Source organism: Chiloscyllium plagiosum, unplaced genomic scaffold (assembly GCF_037043375.1).
Source record: "Chiloscyllium plagiosum isolate Xiang-an unplaced genomic scaffold, Cpla_swu_hap1 HiC_scaffold_20, whole genome shotgun sequence".
NCBI classification, from domain to species: domain Eukaryota; kingdom Metazoa; phylum Chordata; class Chondrichthyes; order Orectolobiformes; family Hemiscylliidae; genus Chiloscyllium; species Chiloscyllium plagiosum.
The window spans coordinates 16,306,159-16,324,234 of record NW_028270158.1 but is presented as its reverse complement, the minus strand read 5'-3'; the positions used below and the strand labels follow the sequence as shown (position 1 = coordinate 16,324,234).

The 18,076-nt window shown below is 42.0% G+C and overlaps 1 protein-coding gene across 2 annotated transcripts in view; it reads right to left on the bottom strand.

The window, feature by feature from the left end:
* The window catches only part of LOC122560826 (uncharacterized), a 422,053-nt gene that overhangs the window by 37,300 nt on the left and 366,677 nt on the right, over positions 1-18,076 (bottom strand). For both annotated transcript variants that reach the window (XM_043711961.2, XM_043711962.2), the window contains 2 exons: positions 12,182-12,263; positions 10,403-10,540 (listed from right to left, as the gene is read on the bottom strand). In XM_043711961.2, coding sequence (XP_043567896.2) covers positions 10,403-10,540; positions 12,182-12,263 — 220 coding nt within the window. The remainder of the gene's footprint in view (positions 1-10,402; positions 10,541-12,181; positions 12,264-18,076) is intronic.

Genomic DNA, 18,076 nt, shown 5'->3' with positions numbered 1-18,076 from the left:
TGTTGTAGCTTTGCAATATGAAAGCTACACGTTATATACCCAGTTATATTGTTGCAAATTCCATTCTACTTAAGTTTATTCCTGAACATTTTATCTTAATTGTTTAGTTTCAAAACGGATCTGTTACGCTGTTAGCCATGCTACAAATTCCGTTCACAGCTACTGGGTTGCCTCCAGGCCAGAGGAGAAATACTTTGAAGCCAATTGACAAGCGCAGGACATTTTATATTTAGAAAACGTATGATACAATAAGATAGCACGACCTGTGTCAGGTGCTGTCATAGAGTCATAGAGACGTACAGCATGGAAATAGACCCTTCAGTCCAACTCATCCATGCCAACCAGACATCCTAAGTTAATCTAGTCCCACTTGCCAGCATTTGGCCCATCTCCCTCTAAACCCTTCCTACTCATACACTCATCCAGATACCTTTTAAATGCTGTAATTGTACCAACCTCCACCACTTCCTCTGGCAGCTCATCCCATACATGCATCAAGGTCTGTGTGAAAAAAATCCCCCTTAGGTCGCTTTTAAATCTTTCCCCTCTCACCTTAAACATATGCTCTCCAATTTTGGGCTTCTCTACCTAGGGAAAAGACCATGGCTATTCACTCTATCCGTGCCCCTCATGATTTTATAAACTTCTGTAAGGTCACCCCTCAGCTTTCAACACTCCAAGGTAAGTAGCCCCAGCCTTTTCGGCCTCTACCTGTAGCTCAAACCCTCCACCCTTGGCAATATCCTTGTAAATCTTTCCTGAACTCTTTCCAGTTTCACAACACCTTTCCTACAGCATGCGTCATGAGATGGAAGCAGTTCCTTCAGTTGTGGCCATGTAGTTCAATGCACAGCTATATTCATCCATCAGATCCTGCAAAAGAAAAAGCCCCTCAAAACATTGTTTTCAATGTTTAGAAAATAACATTCATGGCTTTTATTCTTTTAAAAAATTTAGTCTAATTTCTCCTGCCAAAGTCAGTGACTCCTATCCATTTATAGAATCCCTACAGTGTGGAAACAGGCCATTTGGCCCAAGTCCACACCGACCCTCTGAAGAGTATCCCACCCTGACCCATCCCCCTATCCTATTACTCTACATTTCCCCTGACTAATATACCTAACCTACACATGCCTGAACACTACTGGGCAATTTAGCATGGCCAATTCACCTAACCTGTACATCTTTGGATTGTGGAGGGAAACCCACGCAGACATGGGGAAAATGTGCAAACTCCACACAGTCACCCGAGGCTAGAATCGACCCCAGGTCCCTGGAGCTGTGAGGCAGCAGTGCTAACTACTGAACCACCATGCCACCCATCAAGCCCGCATTAGGGTAGTACAGTGTTCGGGTTATAAAGTTATGTGCCCAAGAAAGGAGACTTCCTGGAGGCTGACCTTCACTCAGTGCCAACTGCCTCCCTCTTCCCAATTCAGGTGGGCATTGTGCCAGTGGGATCTATCCAAAGACTGGGTTGTAAAATCACCCGGGATTCAAATGACAATTTGAGGGGTGGGATAAAGGGGTCGGCGATTACATTTTCTGCAACATACCAGCTCCCAGCTGAAGGTCCAGTCCCCACTCCCCCCCAAACTATGTATAAATTATTAACTAGGAAGAGACAACACTGTAATCCCAATATTCTTCCCTTACTTGCAAAAATCAATGTGTTTTGAAAAGGAAAATATATCTTTTTATTAACACCTTCAATACACAAAGCAGCAGCAAGATTTTGGAAGTTTAAAGAGGATTACATATTCATGCAATCCTCCTGAAAGTCCATCGGTATGTCACATACAATATGCAATCGAGGAAAAATTACAAGTGGAGAGAATAGTAAGGACACTAGTACAAATTATATATTTGGTCATTTGTCTTGGCTCAGGAGAAAGCATGTATTTACAAACCCAATAAGGAAGGCATTTTCACTCTGCAAGTCTATATGGATTCACCAGCTATATGTCATGGTAAGTAATGGATAATCTTGAATGGATTGATTTTTACCATGTTATGAAGTTACTTGCTTGTATTCATATAATTGGAGTACTGGTGAATGCTGAAATACTGCATTCTCTATTTTTAAAAAAATGTATAGATGTTACTGTCCAGTTGGCTGTTGTCCCTGGTCATTGTTCACAGGTTGACTTGGTTCTTCCCTAATTCTTGGAGTAAAAGCTCTGTTATTTGAAGACAGTTCTGATCAGACGACACCCCTGATCGATACTTCTACTGCCCACCCAGGATGATTTGGAAGGGTGATGTATTGTAAAAGATAATTGTCTGAAAGGGTTTTTTTAAAGGCTGAATTAAGTTAGTTCCTCCCAATTGGAGCATGTCATAAGGAATTGGGAGGGGGCAAGTAGTGGATCTTGAATGAGACAAACATACCATCCAAGTCTCCTCATTGGTATGGCCGACATCGTTATCGAGACAATGTAATGTGTACTTGATTGTTATCATGCAATAAGCAATATCTTTAAACTCGCCTCAGTGAACTACCAGGTGGTTATCTCTAAAGCATGAGACAATGCAGACCCTCTCAATTCCAACCTAAAAGGATGATGTGCCAGCTGATCTACCTTATAATCACAGGAGTCTAGTTAGTGGGGACAAAGTGAGGCCAGGAGTGGTCAATTGAAGATTTAGTTTAGCAGCACCATTACAACAGCGACATTGCTAACAATACGGAAATGAAGGGTTATTCAGACTGGTTTACAGTGAACCAGTTTCACCACATTCTCTTTGTTAAACATCAAACTTGGAGATATGAAGTCTAGACCTGAGTTTTGGGTCAAGCCTACTATGGAGTAGGTGTGAATTGCACAAATGATTTCTGTCATGGTAAATCCATTCAAGGGGAAGCACTGGATTAGAAACTTTCTGGAGAGCTGAGATACTTCTGAATCAATGCATGAGTCACAGAGGTCACCTGAACGCTGACAGCCATTCTGACAGCATTTCAGCATCCTTTTAGAAAGAAAGTTAGTTCTGGAAGATCCCAAAGTTTTGCTAAGTATTTTGCTAAATAATTTGCTGGAGGGCTTTCCCCCGCCTCCCCATCTCCTTAGCTTCTTTTTTTCTCACAGAGAATTGGACAGACCTGTCAAATTTTCCTTATAGACTGCTCCTACTTTATAGGAGAAAGTCAGGACTGCAGATGCTGGAGATCAGAGCTGAAAATGTGTTGCTGGAAAAGCGCAGCAGGTCAGGCAGCATCCAAGGAGCAGGAGAATCGACGTTTCGGGCATGAGCCCTTCTTCAGGAAGAAGGGCTCATGCCCGAAACGTCGATTCTCCTGCTCCTTTGATGTTGCCTGACCTGCTGCGCTTTTCCAGCAACACATTTTCAGCTCCTACTTTATACCAAACCAGCCACAATTCTGTCGCAGTTTTCTATTGTTTCTCTAAAAGCTGTGAAATTTGTACATTTCCTGTAGGGTCTGACTGTTCACAAATTTACCACAACGTTGTGACAGCTTCGGCAGCGGAAAATAGATGTGAAAAGTCTATCACTGTGAAGGCTTTGGTCAGCTCTGAGCAGAACTTTCACATGGAGTGATTGTTGCTGCATGGAAGTTTAGCAGAAACAGACCCAAACCTAGAGAAACAAAACCAGGAAGAGCTGGAGGAACTCAGCAGGTCTGGCAGCATCTGTGCAGCAAGAAAGCAGAGTTTACATTTCGGGTCCAATGACTCTTCTTTAGAAGTCTAGATCTGAAACAGTAACTGTGTTTTCTCTCCACAGTTGCTGCCTAGACCTGCTGAGTTTGACTAGCAATTTCAGTTTTCGTTTCAGATTTCTAGCATCCATAGATCTTGTTTTTTTTCCCCAATTCACTTATGCACTGTACTGAAGGCAATTAAAGATTGAAATGGGTACTGTTTAAAAGGTCATGAATTCATTAATTACAAACTGAAACACTTACCTGGGTACAGTGAGATACACAAGCCATGGATGTTGACTATAAAGCTGGCAATCAGGATTACAGTCAGGTAGTTGCTATCAGTCAGTACAGGGACAATTTTAACATGCAGATGTTATCAAGTCAGCTGCTGATTGAATGACTTTCCTCTTTTTAAATTAAGTTAGCTTTTTCACAGTCCTGAGACTATTCCATTATGTATAAACAAACCCTCCAGAAATCAAATTTAAATTTAACATTAACACAAATGATTGACAGTGACTAAAAAACACAAAAGCTGCATTTTGCTTCATTTTGAAGATTGTGTGGAGTGGGTGGCCTGAAAGGCTGCAAACAGGCATTCTTGGGTAACTGATTTGATGTTCAGTATTAAACAAGGCTGTGAAATAGCACTGACAAGTTTTAGCCTCTAGCCATTTTCACTGATAAGGCTTTAGGTTCAACAAGGTTCAATTCCTTTGAAATTGCCATCCTCAAAGTCACTGAAGCGCTCAAAGACTATTTGAGCTTCCATGTTAAAAGGGCACAAGATAAAGGCAGGCACAACCTTCAGAGGGTAACAAGTATCCTTTGCTCCTGATCTTAAGTCAGTGCTAAGATTATACAAGACAATAACAGCTTGTCAATTAGGATGTGGCAATTTTCATTAGATGTGATTCAATTATTTACCTTTCTGATATTACAATAAAATATACTTTCTTAATCCTCGACATTTCTTTCTGAGGGAGTAAACTGCAATATTTGTTTTTTTCAGGTGTGCTAGCTCTATGCTTACATAGCGGATGAGATTTTTGTGGTTGACGTTGTATATACAGACTTTCAAAAAGCATTTGATGAATTCTAACAGACTTGTTTGCCAATTTTAAGCTCATGGAATTAGCGGGTCAGTAGCTGTGTGGTGAAGGGACAGAAAGCAAAGATTAATGGTGATTGGTTGTTTTCGGGCTGGAGTACATATGCAATGCTGCCTTCCCCTCTCGTATTCTGACCACTGCTTTTGTTGATATATATGAGTGAGCTGGACTTGGGTGTACACAGCATAAATTCAGTTTGCAGATGGAGATCAGACACATGTCAGATGAAACTTAATGCACAGGAGTGAGAAGTGGCATATGCAAGAACATTGAATAGCAGTGATATAAACCAGACAGTACAATTTTAAAGACAGAGGTAGAGGAGTAAATAAACCCAGGGGTTAACTGACACCAGCCTTTGACCATGGCAGGACAAGTTAAGAAATTAGTTAAATAGGCAGGCTGGATTTTTTGGCATTAATCGTAAATGTATCGCGAACAAGGGCAAGAAAAATGTTATGATATACTAAATGCACTGCAACTCAACAGGCCTCCCACCACGGTAACAACATTAGGAGGCAATGGCCTAGCGGCAATATCACTAGACTATCACTACAGAGACCCAGACAATGTTCTGGGGACCCAGCTATGAATCTCGCCATAGCAGCTGTTGGAATTTGAATTCAATAAAATAAAATCTGGCATTAACGTATGGGAAATAAATGCTGACCTTGCTAGTAATGCCCTGTGAAAACGTCTTTCAAAAATCCTTTAGCACTAGATCCTAAGTGGATTATGTGGCCGATGATGACCATCATGAAGCGATTGCTGGGGGGAGAACCCACCTGGTTCACTAATATCCTTTAGGAAGGAAATGGTCATTCTTATCTGGTCTGGCCTAGATGTAACTCTTAACAGTTCTCTGGGTAATTTGGGATGGGTGATAAACGCTAGCCTAGCTACTGACGCCCACATCCCATGAATGAATAAAATCAAAACAAACAAACTCCTGACTTCTGACATTGAGAAAGACAAGGGCAACAAATGCGTGTGGACACCAGACAGTTCACCTCCAAGTCACACACTGTCCTGTCTGGAAATACGTTGTTCAGTCTTTACACTGTCACTGAGTCAAACACCTGGAATTCCTACTCTAACTGCAGGATGGGTTTACCTCCATTATAGGGGCTGCTGTGGTTCAAGAAGACAGCTCACCATCCCCCTCTCAAGCAGATTAAAATTGGGTATGGGCAATAAATGCTGACCTTGCTAGTAATGCTCACATCCTGTGAAAAATTCTTTCAAAAATCCTTTAGCACTAGACCCTATGTGGATTATGCGACCAAATGTGGACATTACTCTTTAGGAAGGATGTCAAATCCTTAGATAGTGTGCAAAGGAGACTTCCCAGGGTGATGTCATGGATAAATGAATTAAATTATGTGGAAAGGCTAGAGAAACTGCAGTCGTTGCTTTTAGTATAGCAAAGCTAATGAAAGATTTGTTGTAGGAGCTCAAGAGCATGAAGGATTTTCAGAGATGAAATAAGGAGAAATGGCAAGTAACCCGAAGACACAGAATTAAGGAAATTGGGAAAACAGCACAGAAGCCATGAGGAAGCCTTTAATACCTAAAATGTTGTTACAATCTGCAACATTTTTGCTCAAAAATACCTTCCAGATGGTACCCTTGAAGCGTAAAGAATTGGGCAAGACTGCGGGACCTCTGAATTTTGAAACAGAAGCAGAGTTAGACCATTCGGCCGCTTGAGTTTGGTTTGCCTTTCCGTAAGATCATGGCTGATTGACTGTGTTTCAAGTTTCACATTCCCATCTATCCCTGATAACTTTTGATTCTCCTACCTAATAAGAAAGTATCTACCTCTGTCTTAAAATATTCACCAACTTCATCACCTGAGGCAGGGAGTTCCATTCAAAGTGACAGTATGGTCAGGATAGGCCAAATAGCCTGCAGTGCTGTATCATTCTGTGATGTTCTGTGCTATGCATTTAATTTGCTGGAGTATTAGAGATAGGATCAGAAGAGCTGCAATCAGGTAAGCATTTGTTAAACCTAGAGTATATATGACACTTGCCTTTATTATTAAACTTTTCCTCTTCTGATGAATTCTTTGGTTTAAAAGATGCTTAACTATGTTGTGTATTTTGTAATTTTCTGCAGAACACTGAGTACATAATGCAGAGACGTCAGGGCACAGAGGGAGTTCCGACTTGTTGGAGTTCCCACCTCTTGGCTAAGAATTGAATTGGGCTCCTAGGGCCGCAGCTTCAAGCATAAAGGCTCTCCAATATCGTGAACAAGCTGACTATTCTGGAGGGGCGTGGAAAAGGACATGTGTTTCCATCTGGTCTACAAGGGTGAACTGAGTCTGAGGAGAAAGTGAGGTCTGCAGATGCTGGAGATCAAAGTTGAAACTTTATTGCTGGAACAGCACAGCAGGTCAGGCAGCATCCAGGGAACAGGAGATTCGACGTTTCGGGCACAGGCCCTTCGTCGAATCTCCTGTTCCCTGGATGCTGCCTGACCTGCTGTGCTGTTCCAGCAATAAAGTTTGAACTGAGTCTGACTGCTACAAATTAGTGATTTCATTGATAAAGAACATCAACGGGATCTTTGTAATCCAGAGCTTTTCATTGGGTTTCTGTTTAGTATTATGTAAAATAGAATGGAAAGCTTTCTGGATGTTCTAGGCAGTGCCTTCAAGAGCTGCACTTACCTATACATGACACCCTCTGCATTCAACACCATGAAGCCTCCAGTCATTTTGAAGGTATGCAGTATTATGGGTGGCACAGTGGCTAGCACTGCTGCCTCACAGCGCCAGGGACCTGGGTTTGGTTCCAGCCTTGGGTGAGGTTCCAGCCTTGGGTGATTGTCCACGAGGAGTTTGCACATTCTCCCCGTGACCGCATGGGTTTCCTCCCTCAGTCCAAATTATGCAGATTAGTTGGGTTAGCCATGGGAAATGCAGGGATAGGGTGGGATGCTGTTTGGAGGGTCAGGATGGGCTGAATGGCCTGCATCCACACTGTAAGGATTCTACAATTCAGTATAATCACTTCTACTCTCCCTTTTCTGACTTCTCAAACACTGAAACAACTTTGTACCTTGTTCAGACCCTCTAGCCATTGCCTGAAGACCATCAACCCACTTGGTACATAAGCAACAGAGGGAGATGGAATCCAGTTTAAAACACTCTCATGAGAATACAAATTAGTAGTGAACTCTTTGCAATGCAATCTTTTGGCAATGTGCCATCAACATGGGAGCAGGCGGAAAATATGACATGAAAGTTGGCAGCAGGGTTCGCAAAGGCAGATGTAGCTGGCAAAGAGAGGGACTCAATTTTACTTTCAAATGCATGTACTGGTCCTAAACAGGGCTGTAAAGAACAGGCAAATCCTTAAAAGGGCAGACTGTGATGAAATTATAGAGAAGCAAGATGTGTTAAATAGATACTTCACAGATGCCTTCACAAATAAAAACTTATTAAATTCCAGATTTAGCTATTTTGGCTCAGCAATCTATGGTACAAATATCCACCTGTAATTCATTTGCCTACAGAGCTGGAGGGATAAGCAAATGAAAAAGGATAGATGATATGTGACAGTTTTATCAACACTGTTTCGTATACTTCCCCCACTTTTTCAGAAATTATCATCACGTTTCAGCAGTTTCAATAAAAAAGTAAATTTGAATAAAAGCCTCGAAGGGAAACAAGGCCCATGGGGAAAGGGCAAGGGAGAAGGACGACTTCAAAAGGCTGGAAGAAATGCAATGAGCTGAATGGTCTCCTTCCATGCTGTCCCACTGCCTCCTTTTATGTCAAAATGGATTAACCCTTAGTTGTGCAGTTTAGATTAGATTAGATTAGATTACTTACAGCGTGGAAACAGGCCCTTCGGCCCAACAAGTCCACACCACCCTGCCGAAGCGCAACCCACCCATACCCCTACATTTACCCCTTACCTAACACTACGGGCAATTTAGCGTGGCCAATTCACCTGACCTGCACATCTTTAGACTGTGGGAGGAAACCGGAGCACCCGGAGGAAACCCACGCAGACACGGGGAGAAAGTGCAAACTCCACACAGTCAGCCGCCTGAGGCGGGAATTGAACCCGGATCTCAGGCGCTGTGAGGCAGCAGTGCTAACTACTGTGCCACCGTCACAGTGTGTGCGCAAGCACATAAATCAGTTGTATCTTGCACAGTTTTCCAGCTTTTGTTACAATAATGTACATACAAACCAACAGCAGGAGAAGTCAGCTCTTCTACAAAGTGATCTTTTACATCCATCTGATCCTTGCTTTAGCGGCTCCTCAGTCAACACTGCAGATACCCCTCAGCACTGCACAAAGGCAGTTAAGATTCAAGGTTCACAGTCTAGCGTGAGCTTCAAAAGGTCACCTGAAATAACCCGAGGGAAATGAACGTGACGTGGTTCTCACGCGACAACACTCAGAGTTGGGGCAAGTGACTGATGAGATGCCTCCCCCTCCCCTGCAGCCTGTTCACAAAGGGTTTGGTTGATGTGGTACAAAAGGCAAGTCAATCTCAGCATGAAGCAGTGTGCAGAGGGGTACCGGGAGGGAGGGTGTGAGTGAGACAATGGGATAAGTCTTTGCTAGTGAACAGCACTGAGAATCAGCATCAGAGAGAGGCAGCAGAGAGATGGAGTGAGGGAGGGAGGGCTGTAACTTAAATCCTTCATCTCTAACTTCCCCAGTTGTATATGTGCATCCAATCAATGAGTGAGATTCTTGATGTCTCTGTGTCACCCTTGCATTTCTGATTTCCCTTTATCTCTTCCCCCCCACATCATCTCTCACTGTCCAATATCCCAGCCACCCCCACTCCCAAATGGTGTATCGCCTACTACACCTTTGGGAATTAGAATTTGGTCCAATTATATATTAACACAGTACACATGTTATTAAAATAATATTTGCTCAGGCCACCATGAATTTGCGAACTGTCCGGATAATTATATGAGATGGATGTCCCTGGTCATTTGGAAAAGACAGAATCCCAGCCTAAGGGGTTAAAGCCCAGAGAATCGCAGGTAAGTCATAAGTTAAACAATGATGCTAGAAACAATGATAAACATATCCACTTCATTGCACAGCATTCCTAAACAGAAAAACACAGGGGATTGAGAGGACCATGGAACTGTTACTGGGCAGAAGTGAAGGCCTCAGGAGCAAGCAGCAGGACAACCAGACAAAATTATATTCTCACATCTCTCAAAGGTGGGACTGGAACCACAATTATCTGAGATGACATTACTGAGCCTAGGTTGACCCAACTGGTATTCAGCAAACACTAGTACAGGTCAGAAAATTGTTTGGCGAGGTCAGTCAGGGATAGAGCTCCTCATTCCCAAGCCTATTAAGTTACTTCAATTGCCCAATAAATTTTGTACATTCCAAATTAAAGCTGTTGTTTCAAAATGGTATCTTTTTGTTTTGAGGTCCTGACAGAACAGTTGGACATCTGAAGTGCAATAGGAAATGCATTGCAGGCACATCTTTAAGATCCAATGCAAAAATCCCAAAGAATGCTAATGCATGATATTGAAAACATTGGGTGGCACCAAATTGATAAGCCATTCAGAAGGTTAAGGACAGTTATTAAGAGAGGATTGTCAAACAGTACATACCAGTGTCCAGTGGGAGGCACGAAATAGACACAACAGTGTACTCTCGTATCAGGAATTCGCTTCTTCCGGTTAATATTAATCTCTTCCCTCAGGTACTTCTCATACTGTTCATTAATGTATTTCACAATTGGCTCCCAGCTGTAACACAGGATTCTTTGATTACAAACGTCTCTAGGTTCAGTCGCGAGTCACGGTTCCTCAGGACCTCATCTGGAAAGGTGACTAAATCACTCCTCAGCTCTGACTAAATCACCTCAGTGTTTGTTTGGAAGTTGTTCATACAATGACTGAAATCAAACCGTCAATAATGTTTCGAATCATCAATTCACAAATTATATCTTCTGGACCTCCTACTCTCTTTCCCTGTCTGTGCAGCTGGGATGCTATGGGAAAGGCAGCAGTTACTAATCTATCCAGCTTCTCAGAGCGATACTTTCCTTAATGCTTATCTGGCAGACAAATGCTCAAAAGTTTTACTCTGGGGTTTTAGGCTGAAAGTGATAATCTGATTAGATGACAGACTTGCAGATCAGGCATTTAAGACAGTTCATCCTTTGATATCAGTCAGCGAGCCCTGATGGCCACATCCTGTGTGCCATTTCCTAGCTTTCTCTCTCTCATAATTGCTAGGAACACTAACATTGCATTAAGAAAGGCTACTCTCTAACATGAACAGTTTGCATTTCAAGAGACTAAGAAGGTTATTTTGCAACAGAACCAGTAATCAACACAAGTGCAACACTTCCATTACTTAAAACATTACAATTCACTCCGGACCATGCAACTTCATTGAAGTACTTTACCCGTGACTAGACAGCATCAGTTTAAAGTGATTAGTAGAAGGGTTATAGGGGACATGAAGAGAAGTCTTTACTCCATCCAGAGAGTGGAGTCTGGAACGCACTGCTTGAAAGGGTGTGAGAGGCAGAAACTCCCACCTCACGCAAGGTGTCTGGATGGGGACCGAAGATTCTGTTTCCATACTCTATGTGCACCTGCACTGCTGTCACATGCAGGGCTCCTGACTAACTGCTGGACAGTAGGACTATGTGGGGTAGCTCATTTCTCAGCTGTTCCGGGCAGAATGAGCTGAGAGTGACTTCCTTCTGTGCCACAAGTATTTTATGATTCATCACTTCACTCAGAAGAGTGTTTCTTTCATCCCTGAGAAGGTCCATGGTTGGAATGGAAATTGTTTCTATTGGATAAGGCAGATTGATGTTTGGCTTCAGTGGTTAACCTGTCCTTTGGAGAGGTTGGAGGAGGCAGGACTTGTTTGTCCTTTACAGGCAGGTGAATTCTGAACAATGATTGGGGTGGTGTAAAGTGATGGATCTAGTGGCACTGAACTGAGAGACCCAGGTTCAAGTCCCACCTGCTCTAGAGTTTTGTAATGATATCTCTGAACAGGTTGGTGAGACGAATACGTTAAATAAAAACTAAGTGCTGAATTGCTACAATTAATAAATCACTGGAGAGCACTTGAAATCTTTTAAACAGACAAAGTCTCATTCCACTTATGTGTTTGGTCCATATCTCTCCATATCTATCCCATCCATGTACCTGTCCAAATGTTTCTTAAATGACAAAATTGTACTTGCTTCCACCACTCCCTCTGGCAGCCTGTTCCAGACACTCACCACCCTCTGTGTGAAATAATTGTCCCCCAGGACTCTTATGTATCTCTCCCCTCTCACCTTAAACCTATGCCCTCTGGTATTAAACATCCCCCCTCCCCTGACAAACTAACAGAGTGGTTGATGGAAATAGTCAACATACCAGTTCTCGTTATTTATCTGATCACCAAATCCTGGCGTGTCTATAACTGTCAGATTCATTTTTACTCCTTTTTCTTCAATGACTAGATGAAAAATAATTAAAAACAAATACATCAGGAAGGTCAGACAGGTGAATTATACATTACAAGCTGAAAAGCAATGGTGTAATATATACAGTGAAGAAAATCCAGTGTTTCATATCCATTTCTAACTAGTCTCAAGAACATCACATGTATATTAAATATGATAGCGCATTTCTGCATTGCTCTTGTAAAATCATTAGTTAGGAGCAAACGTTTGGAGCTTTAAAGTCATCGGTGCAGACTTTACTATGATAATCAAAGTGGAACTGTCAGCATTCATTTACATTTCGGTACTGAAACTGACTTTGGAGTTTTCATATGTAGAATTTTGCATGAAAATCCACGTTAATGTCAGGGTGCACTCTAGATGTTCCAACAGTCTGCAATCTCTACTGTAACCACGCTTTTGCAAGAATCTTTACTCTACTTTATGCTGCTTCTCTCACTGTCAAAAGCCATGAGAAAGTATCACGTTGTTGGATGAGGCGTTATCTGAAAGCTTAGCAGTGTAATAACTTCACATTATCTTCTGTCCACTCTCTCTGACCCTGAGAAACAGACTTTATATTTACAGAATGTAAAATTTCTCTATAACATTTCAAAACTCATGCAAGATTATTTATGTGAGGGATATTGATGCTGAGCTAGAGAACACTTTTCTTCTGTTTCAATCCCCTGGGGATGCCTTTCCAAAGCTGGTATGGTAAGCTTCAATGTTGGCTATACTGTGTTCGTCATAACATGGTACAGCCCCATCCACAGGAATGAACCCACTGCCACATCAAAGTAGCAGCTTTCTGTTGTTATCCTGTGGCTTTATGAAAAGTGTGAAGGGCCGAAGAGTGACCTTATAGACATCTATAACATCATGAGGGGCGTAGATAAATAGATAGCCAACAGTTTTTCCCCAGGGTAGTGGGGGGGGGGGGGGGGGTTAAACCAGAGGGCATTGGTTTAAGGTGAGAGGGGAGTTTTACAAAAGGGTCCAGGGGGTAATAATATTTTCACACAGAGGGTGCTGAGTGTCTGGAACATGGAGGCGAGTATAATTTTGTCATTTAAGAAACATTTGGACAGGTATATGGATGGGATAGCCATGAAGAGGTATGGATCAAATGCAGGAAAATGAGATGAGATTAAGTGGATGGCATGGACAAGTTAGGCTGACTTGAACCACGCTGTAAACTTCCATGACTCTATGCTAAGGGATTGCATTCACTAGAAACCTATTTCATGTAAGGGCAATTACAGTCAATAATTTAAGAAGAAATATCCTGTCACTCATGGTTGGTTTGTCAGTCATGGCTGATTCCAACTCCGTTCTCTGAACTAATAACTAAGTGTCTAGTCTATTTCGTCATCCAACTCTCCCCGAACTCCATCCCACCTGTTTCTTGTATAGTTCCATTTCTCGAATTAATTAACATATGAAAACATTTACAAGTTGTCAAGTTAATGCATAATTATTGAAAATTATATGAAAATCAAATTCCTCCTCAAACTTTAAACTAAACAGAACATCCAAAAGTACGTCTTGTCCAGCAACCCCCTTCAATAAACTAGCAGCACAATGTAGCTAACTGTTAAATAGTAGGTCTCATATATACCTTCATTTCCCCCAGTCTTGACAAAGACAAACACACTCCACGTTCACCTTTCATCTCCCACCCTCCATAGCCCTCAGGCTCATCCAAAACTCTTCTGGTGAGACCTAATCCCCTTTACTCATCAACCCTGCACTTACTAAAATATATTGGCTTGACATTCCGAGACTGAAAAGCATCCAAGATTCAGGCAGGATCGGAAAATAATGGACTTGTGTGTAACCTGTTAAGTGTGTTTAAGTTTCAAGCTTTTCTTGACCTCTCTTGTTCTAGTGTATCTGTTCAAGTTGTTAACCTCCCAAGTATAAATGTAAGAGGAACATTTTGAACATATTAATAATGAACAAGAATGGATCAATTTCAGCTCTTGGTTAAGACCTTGTTATTGGGGATTTTAACTATGCATCTTACCAATGAACAGTTAACCATTGGTGTTGAAGATTAAATATTTTTATCAGAGGTTTTAATTTGAATTTGAGAAGTATCCTTTGAATCAGAGCCTGGCCACTGAATGTGTAAACAGATCACTCTAGCAATGAAAGTCCTAGTTTAATTCTAGCTTCAGTTTTGTTGAGGGCAGAGGTCATACACATGGGACAAACAACTCCATTGTTCCTTGACAAACCTTCTGAGAGTTATCATGATGTACACAGATAATATATATTCTTTCAAATACATTACTCATCTATCTGTCTTCATGCTTGATGGATTGCTTTATGTTATCCAGCGTAATCACAAAGTAACTACCCAGGAGTGACTTTTGACACAGGCGGGCTGGAGGGTTAAGTGTTTGCCATGGAATCAAATGAGTCAACTTAAGGCAGAACATAATTAAAGTTGAGGTAAATTTTCAGAAAGCATTTTAATATTTGTTTGCAGAAGCTAGCAGTAGGTGACCTACAGTATGGTTTTACAGTTTTTGCTGCACAAAGTAAATTTTCTATTGAACAATCAAGATAGCGATTCCCGGTTCAAAGATCAAATTGTATTGGAATTGTATCAGGATCTCAAAATGCACCATATTACTAAACATGGAAGAAGTAACCCGTGTTTATGTCACACATTCTTATTTGAACAATTACTGAACCGCAGTTTATGTGCAGTCAATGTTGTAATATAGGAAACACAGCAGCTCAAGCACTCCTGTAAATCCTGATTGGATTAATGGCCAAATAATCTGTTCTTAGTAATTGCCGATTGAGGGATAAATGTGCTGAGACTTTTTGCACCAATGTAAGTGGCCAGATTTGACTTTGGCTTAAAATCCTCTAATGGGCAATAAATACTGGCCCAGCCAGCGACACCCACATCCCATAAGTGAATAATTTTTTAAAAATGCCTCTAACAATACAGCTCCCCTTCCATTCTGACTGGGAGTGTCAGAATAAATGATGTGTTTCAGTCTGTGAATGAGACAGGTGCACAGTGGAGTACATACAAACACACATTACGCACCCACACAGAATCATGTAGCACAGAAACAGACGCTTCAGTCCAACCAGTCCATGCCAAATATAATCTCAGACTAAACCAGTTCCACCTGCCTGCTATTGGCCCATATCCCTCCAAATCTTTCCTATTCGTGTACTTATCCAAAAGTCTTTTGAACATTGCAACTGTGCCACATCCACCACTTCCTCAGCAAGTTCATTCCACACATGAACCACTCTGTGTAAAAAAAATTGCCCCCTCTCTTCTCATCTTAAAAATATGCCCCCTTGTCTTAAAATCCCCTATCTTAGGAAAAAGACACCTACCATTTACCCTATCTCTACTCCTGTAGTAAACCTCTATAAGGTCACCTCTCAACCTCCTACGATCCAGTTAAAAAGTCCCAGTGGATCCAGCCTTTCTTTATAATTCAAATAACCCAGCAACATCCTGGTTAATGTCTTCTGAACCCTCACCAGCTGAACAATATCTTTCCTATAACAGGGCGACCAGAACTGAACACAGTATTCCAGAAGAGGCCTCACCAAAGTCCTGTACAACCTCAACATGACATCCCAACTCTTATACTCAAAGGATATACACAAGCACACACACATACACACTCATGAGCCACACATACACCTACTAATGCACATGCATACATCCATATGTGGGCATGCAAGCTCACACATGCACACAAATGCTGACACAAACACACAAACACCTCCGCCCCCCCCCCCATTGGCATCCTTCTTCTGCTGCTACCCTCCACCAATAATACTTTCATTTCAATAGTAGGTCTTTAAAAATAGCATGAAACAACATTCCCTTCCATCTTTCCTTGCTGTCTCATGACCTCTTCACTCAATGTTCAATACCTGTACGAACTTTCCACGTTTTGCCAGTTCTACACTTGAGGGAGCCATGCTCTGTGAAACCAGTGCTGGTCCACCGAAGGAGCATGGAAGGGCGAGGACAGGTGGTGAGCTTCATAGCCAATACACTCAGAAACATTTTGTAAAGGACAGCCCAGTCATGCAGTCAACTGGGACATGTAGTCAACCACAAGTTGTTCTACAAGGAGATATTGAGGATTCCGATACAATTTGGAGATGCTATTATTGTGATGTTCTTATCAGTGTTAAATTTGAATCAGTGGGGAATGGAATACATTTCTAACTTTACTGAGACCTAGCACCACCCTGTCGCTGTTATCCATGGCAGGGACAGTGCTCTCTGCTTTATTTTATTGCAGCCTTTACCATTTATTTCAAGTTGTATGCTCCTGTTGGCAAGATCTGGGCAGAAGGTGAGATTTGGTTTGGAGTAAATTCTGTATAAATACAACTGTATGTGTCCAGCTGCTGAGAGTTGTGGATTGGTAAAGGCAGTTCTAACCCACCATTAAATCCTTCTGACAATTTCTTGAAGTAATATGTATTCTTAAACGTTCAATGCAACTTAAGTTATTTCAGGCTCAGAACTATTCTTCACGGGAACAATGACTGGGGAGCCATTAACTATAAACATGTCTATTCCCGTGCCTGCATTCAATGGTGTTACCATCACTGCACTCCCCACTGTCAACATCCTGTAGGTTAGCACTGACCAGAAACTGAACTGGACTAGCCATATACACACAGTGGCCATAACAGCAGGCCAGAGCTGGGAATACTGCATTGAATAATACACCTCCTGACTCCCCAAAGCCTGTCCACAATCTACAAGGCACAAGTCAGGAATGTGATGGAATACTCCCCACTTGTCTAATGAATGCAGCTTCAACAATACTCAAGAAGCTTGACACCATTCACGACATAGCAGCCCGCTTGATTTGCAACGCATTCAAAAGCATCCATGCCCTCCACCACCGACACTTAGTAGCAGCAGTGTGTACCATTTACAAGGTGCACTGCAGAAATTCTTAGACCAAAGATCCTTAGGCAACACCTTCTACCAGTGAGGACCACTACCAACTAGATGGATGAGCGCAACAAATACACAACCCCCATGGACGTTCCCCTCTAAGCCACTCACCATCCTGACTTGGAAATATATCTCCACCCCTTCATTGTAATTGGGTCAAGATTCTGGAATTCCCTCCCTAAGGGCATTGTGGGTCAACCCACATCAGGTGGACTGCAGCGATTCAAGGAGGTACCACACACCCACCTTCTGAAGGGCAATTAGGGATGGTCTATCAATGTCGGCCAAGCTGGCAATGTCCCACGTCCCATGAGTGAACAAAAATAAGAAAGATAGCGTGTTCATAAATATTTCCCTTATTTAACTGAAATGTATCTTTTATACACATTCAGCACGTGAAAATTGTGAGGACGTATGTATTTTTCATCTTATGTTTCAAACTGAATTTGCAAGGGTGGGGGGTACCAAAATAAATGCATTGGACATGAGCCGATGTTGGTCATTCAGCTCGCCCTGCCATTCAACCAGATCACAGCTGATCTGATCAGCCGGAACTCCACTTTCCTGCCTTTTCCCAATAACCCTTGATTGCCTCCCTGGTAAAAAAAAAGTCTCTCTCAGCCATGAATATACTCAACAGCCCATGCTCGTTAGCTCTTTGCAGTGAATAACTCTTCAACTCACTATCTTCTGAGAGAAAAAATATCTTCCTCATGTGCCTTAAATGGGGAAACTTTAATCTGAGATTATGCCTTCTGATCCTGCACTGTCCCAAAGGGGAAACAACTTCTCAACACCTACCCTGTGATGCCCCCAAGGAATCTTATAAAATGGTCACTTGGTATTTTCATC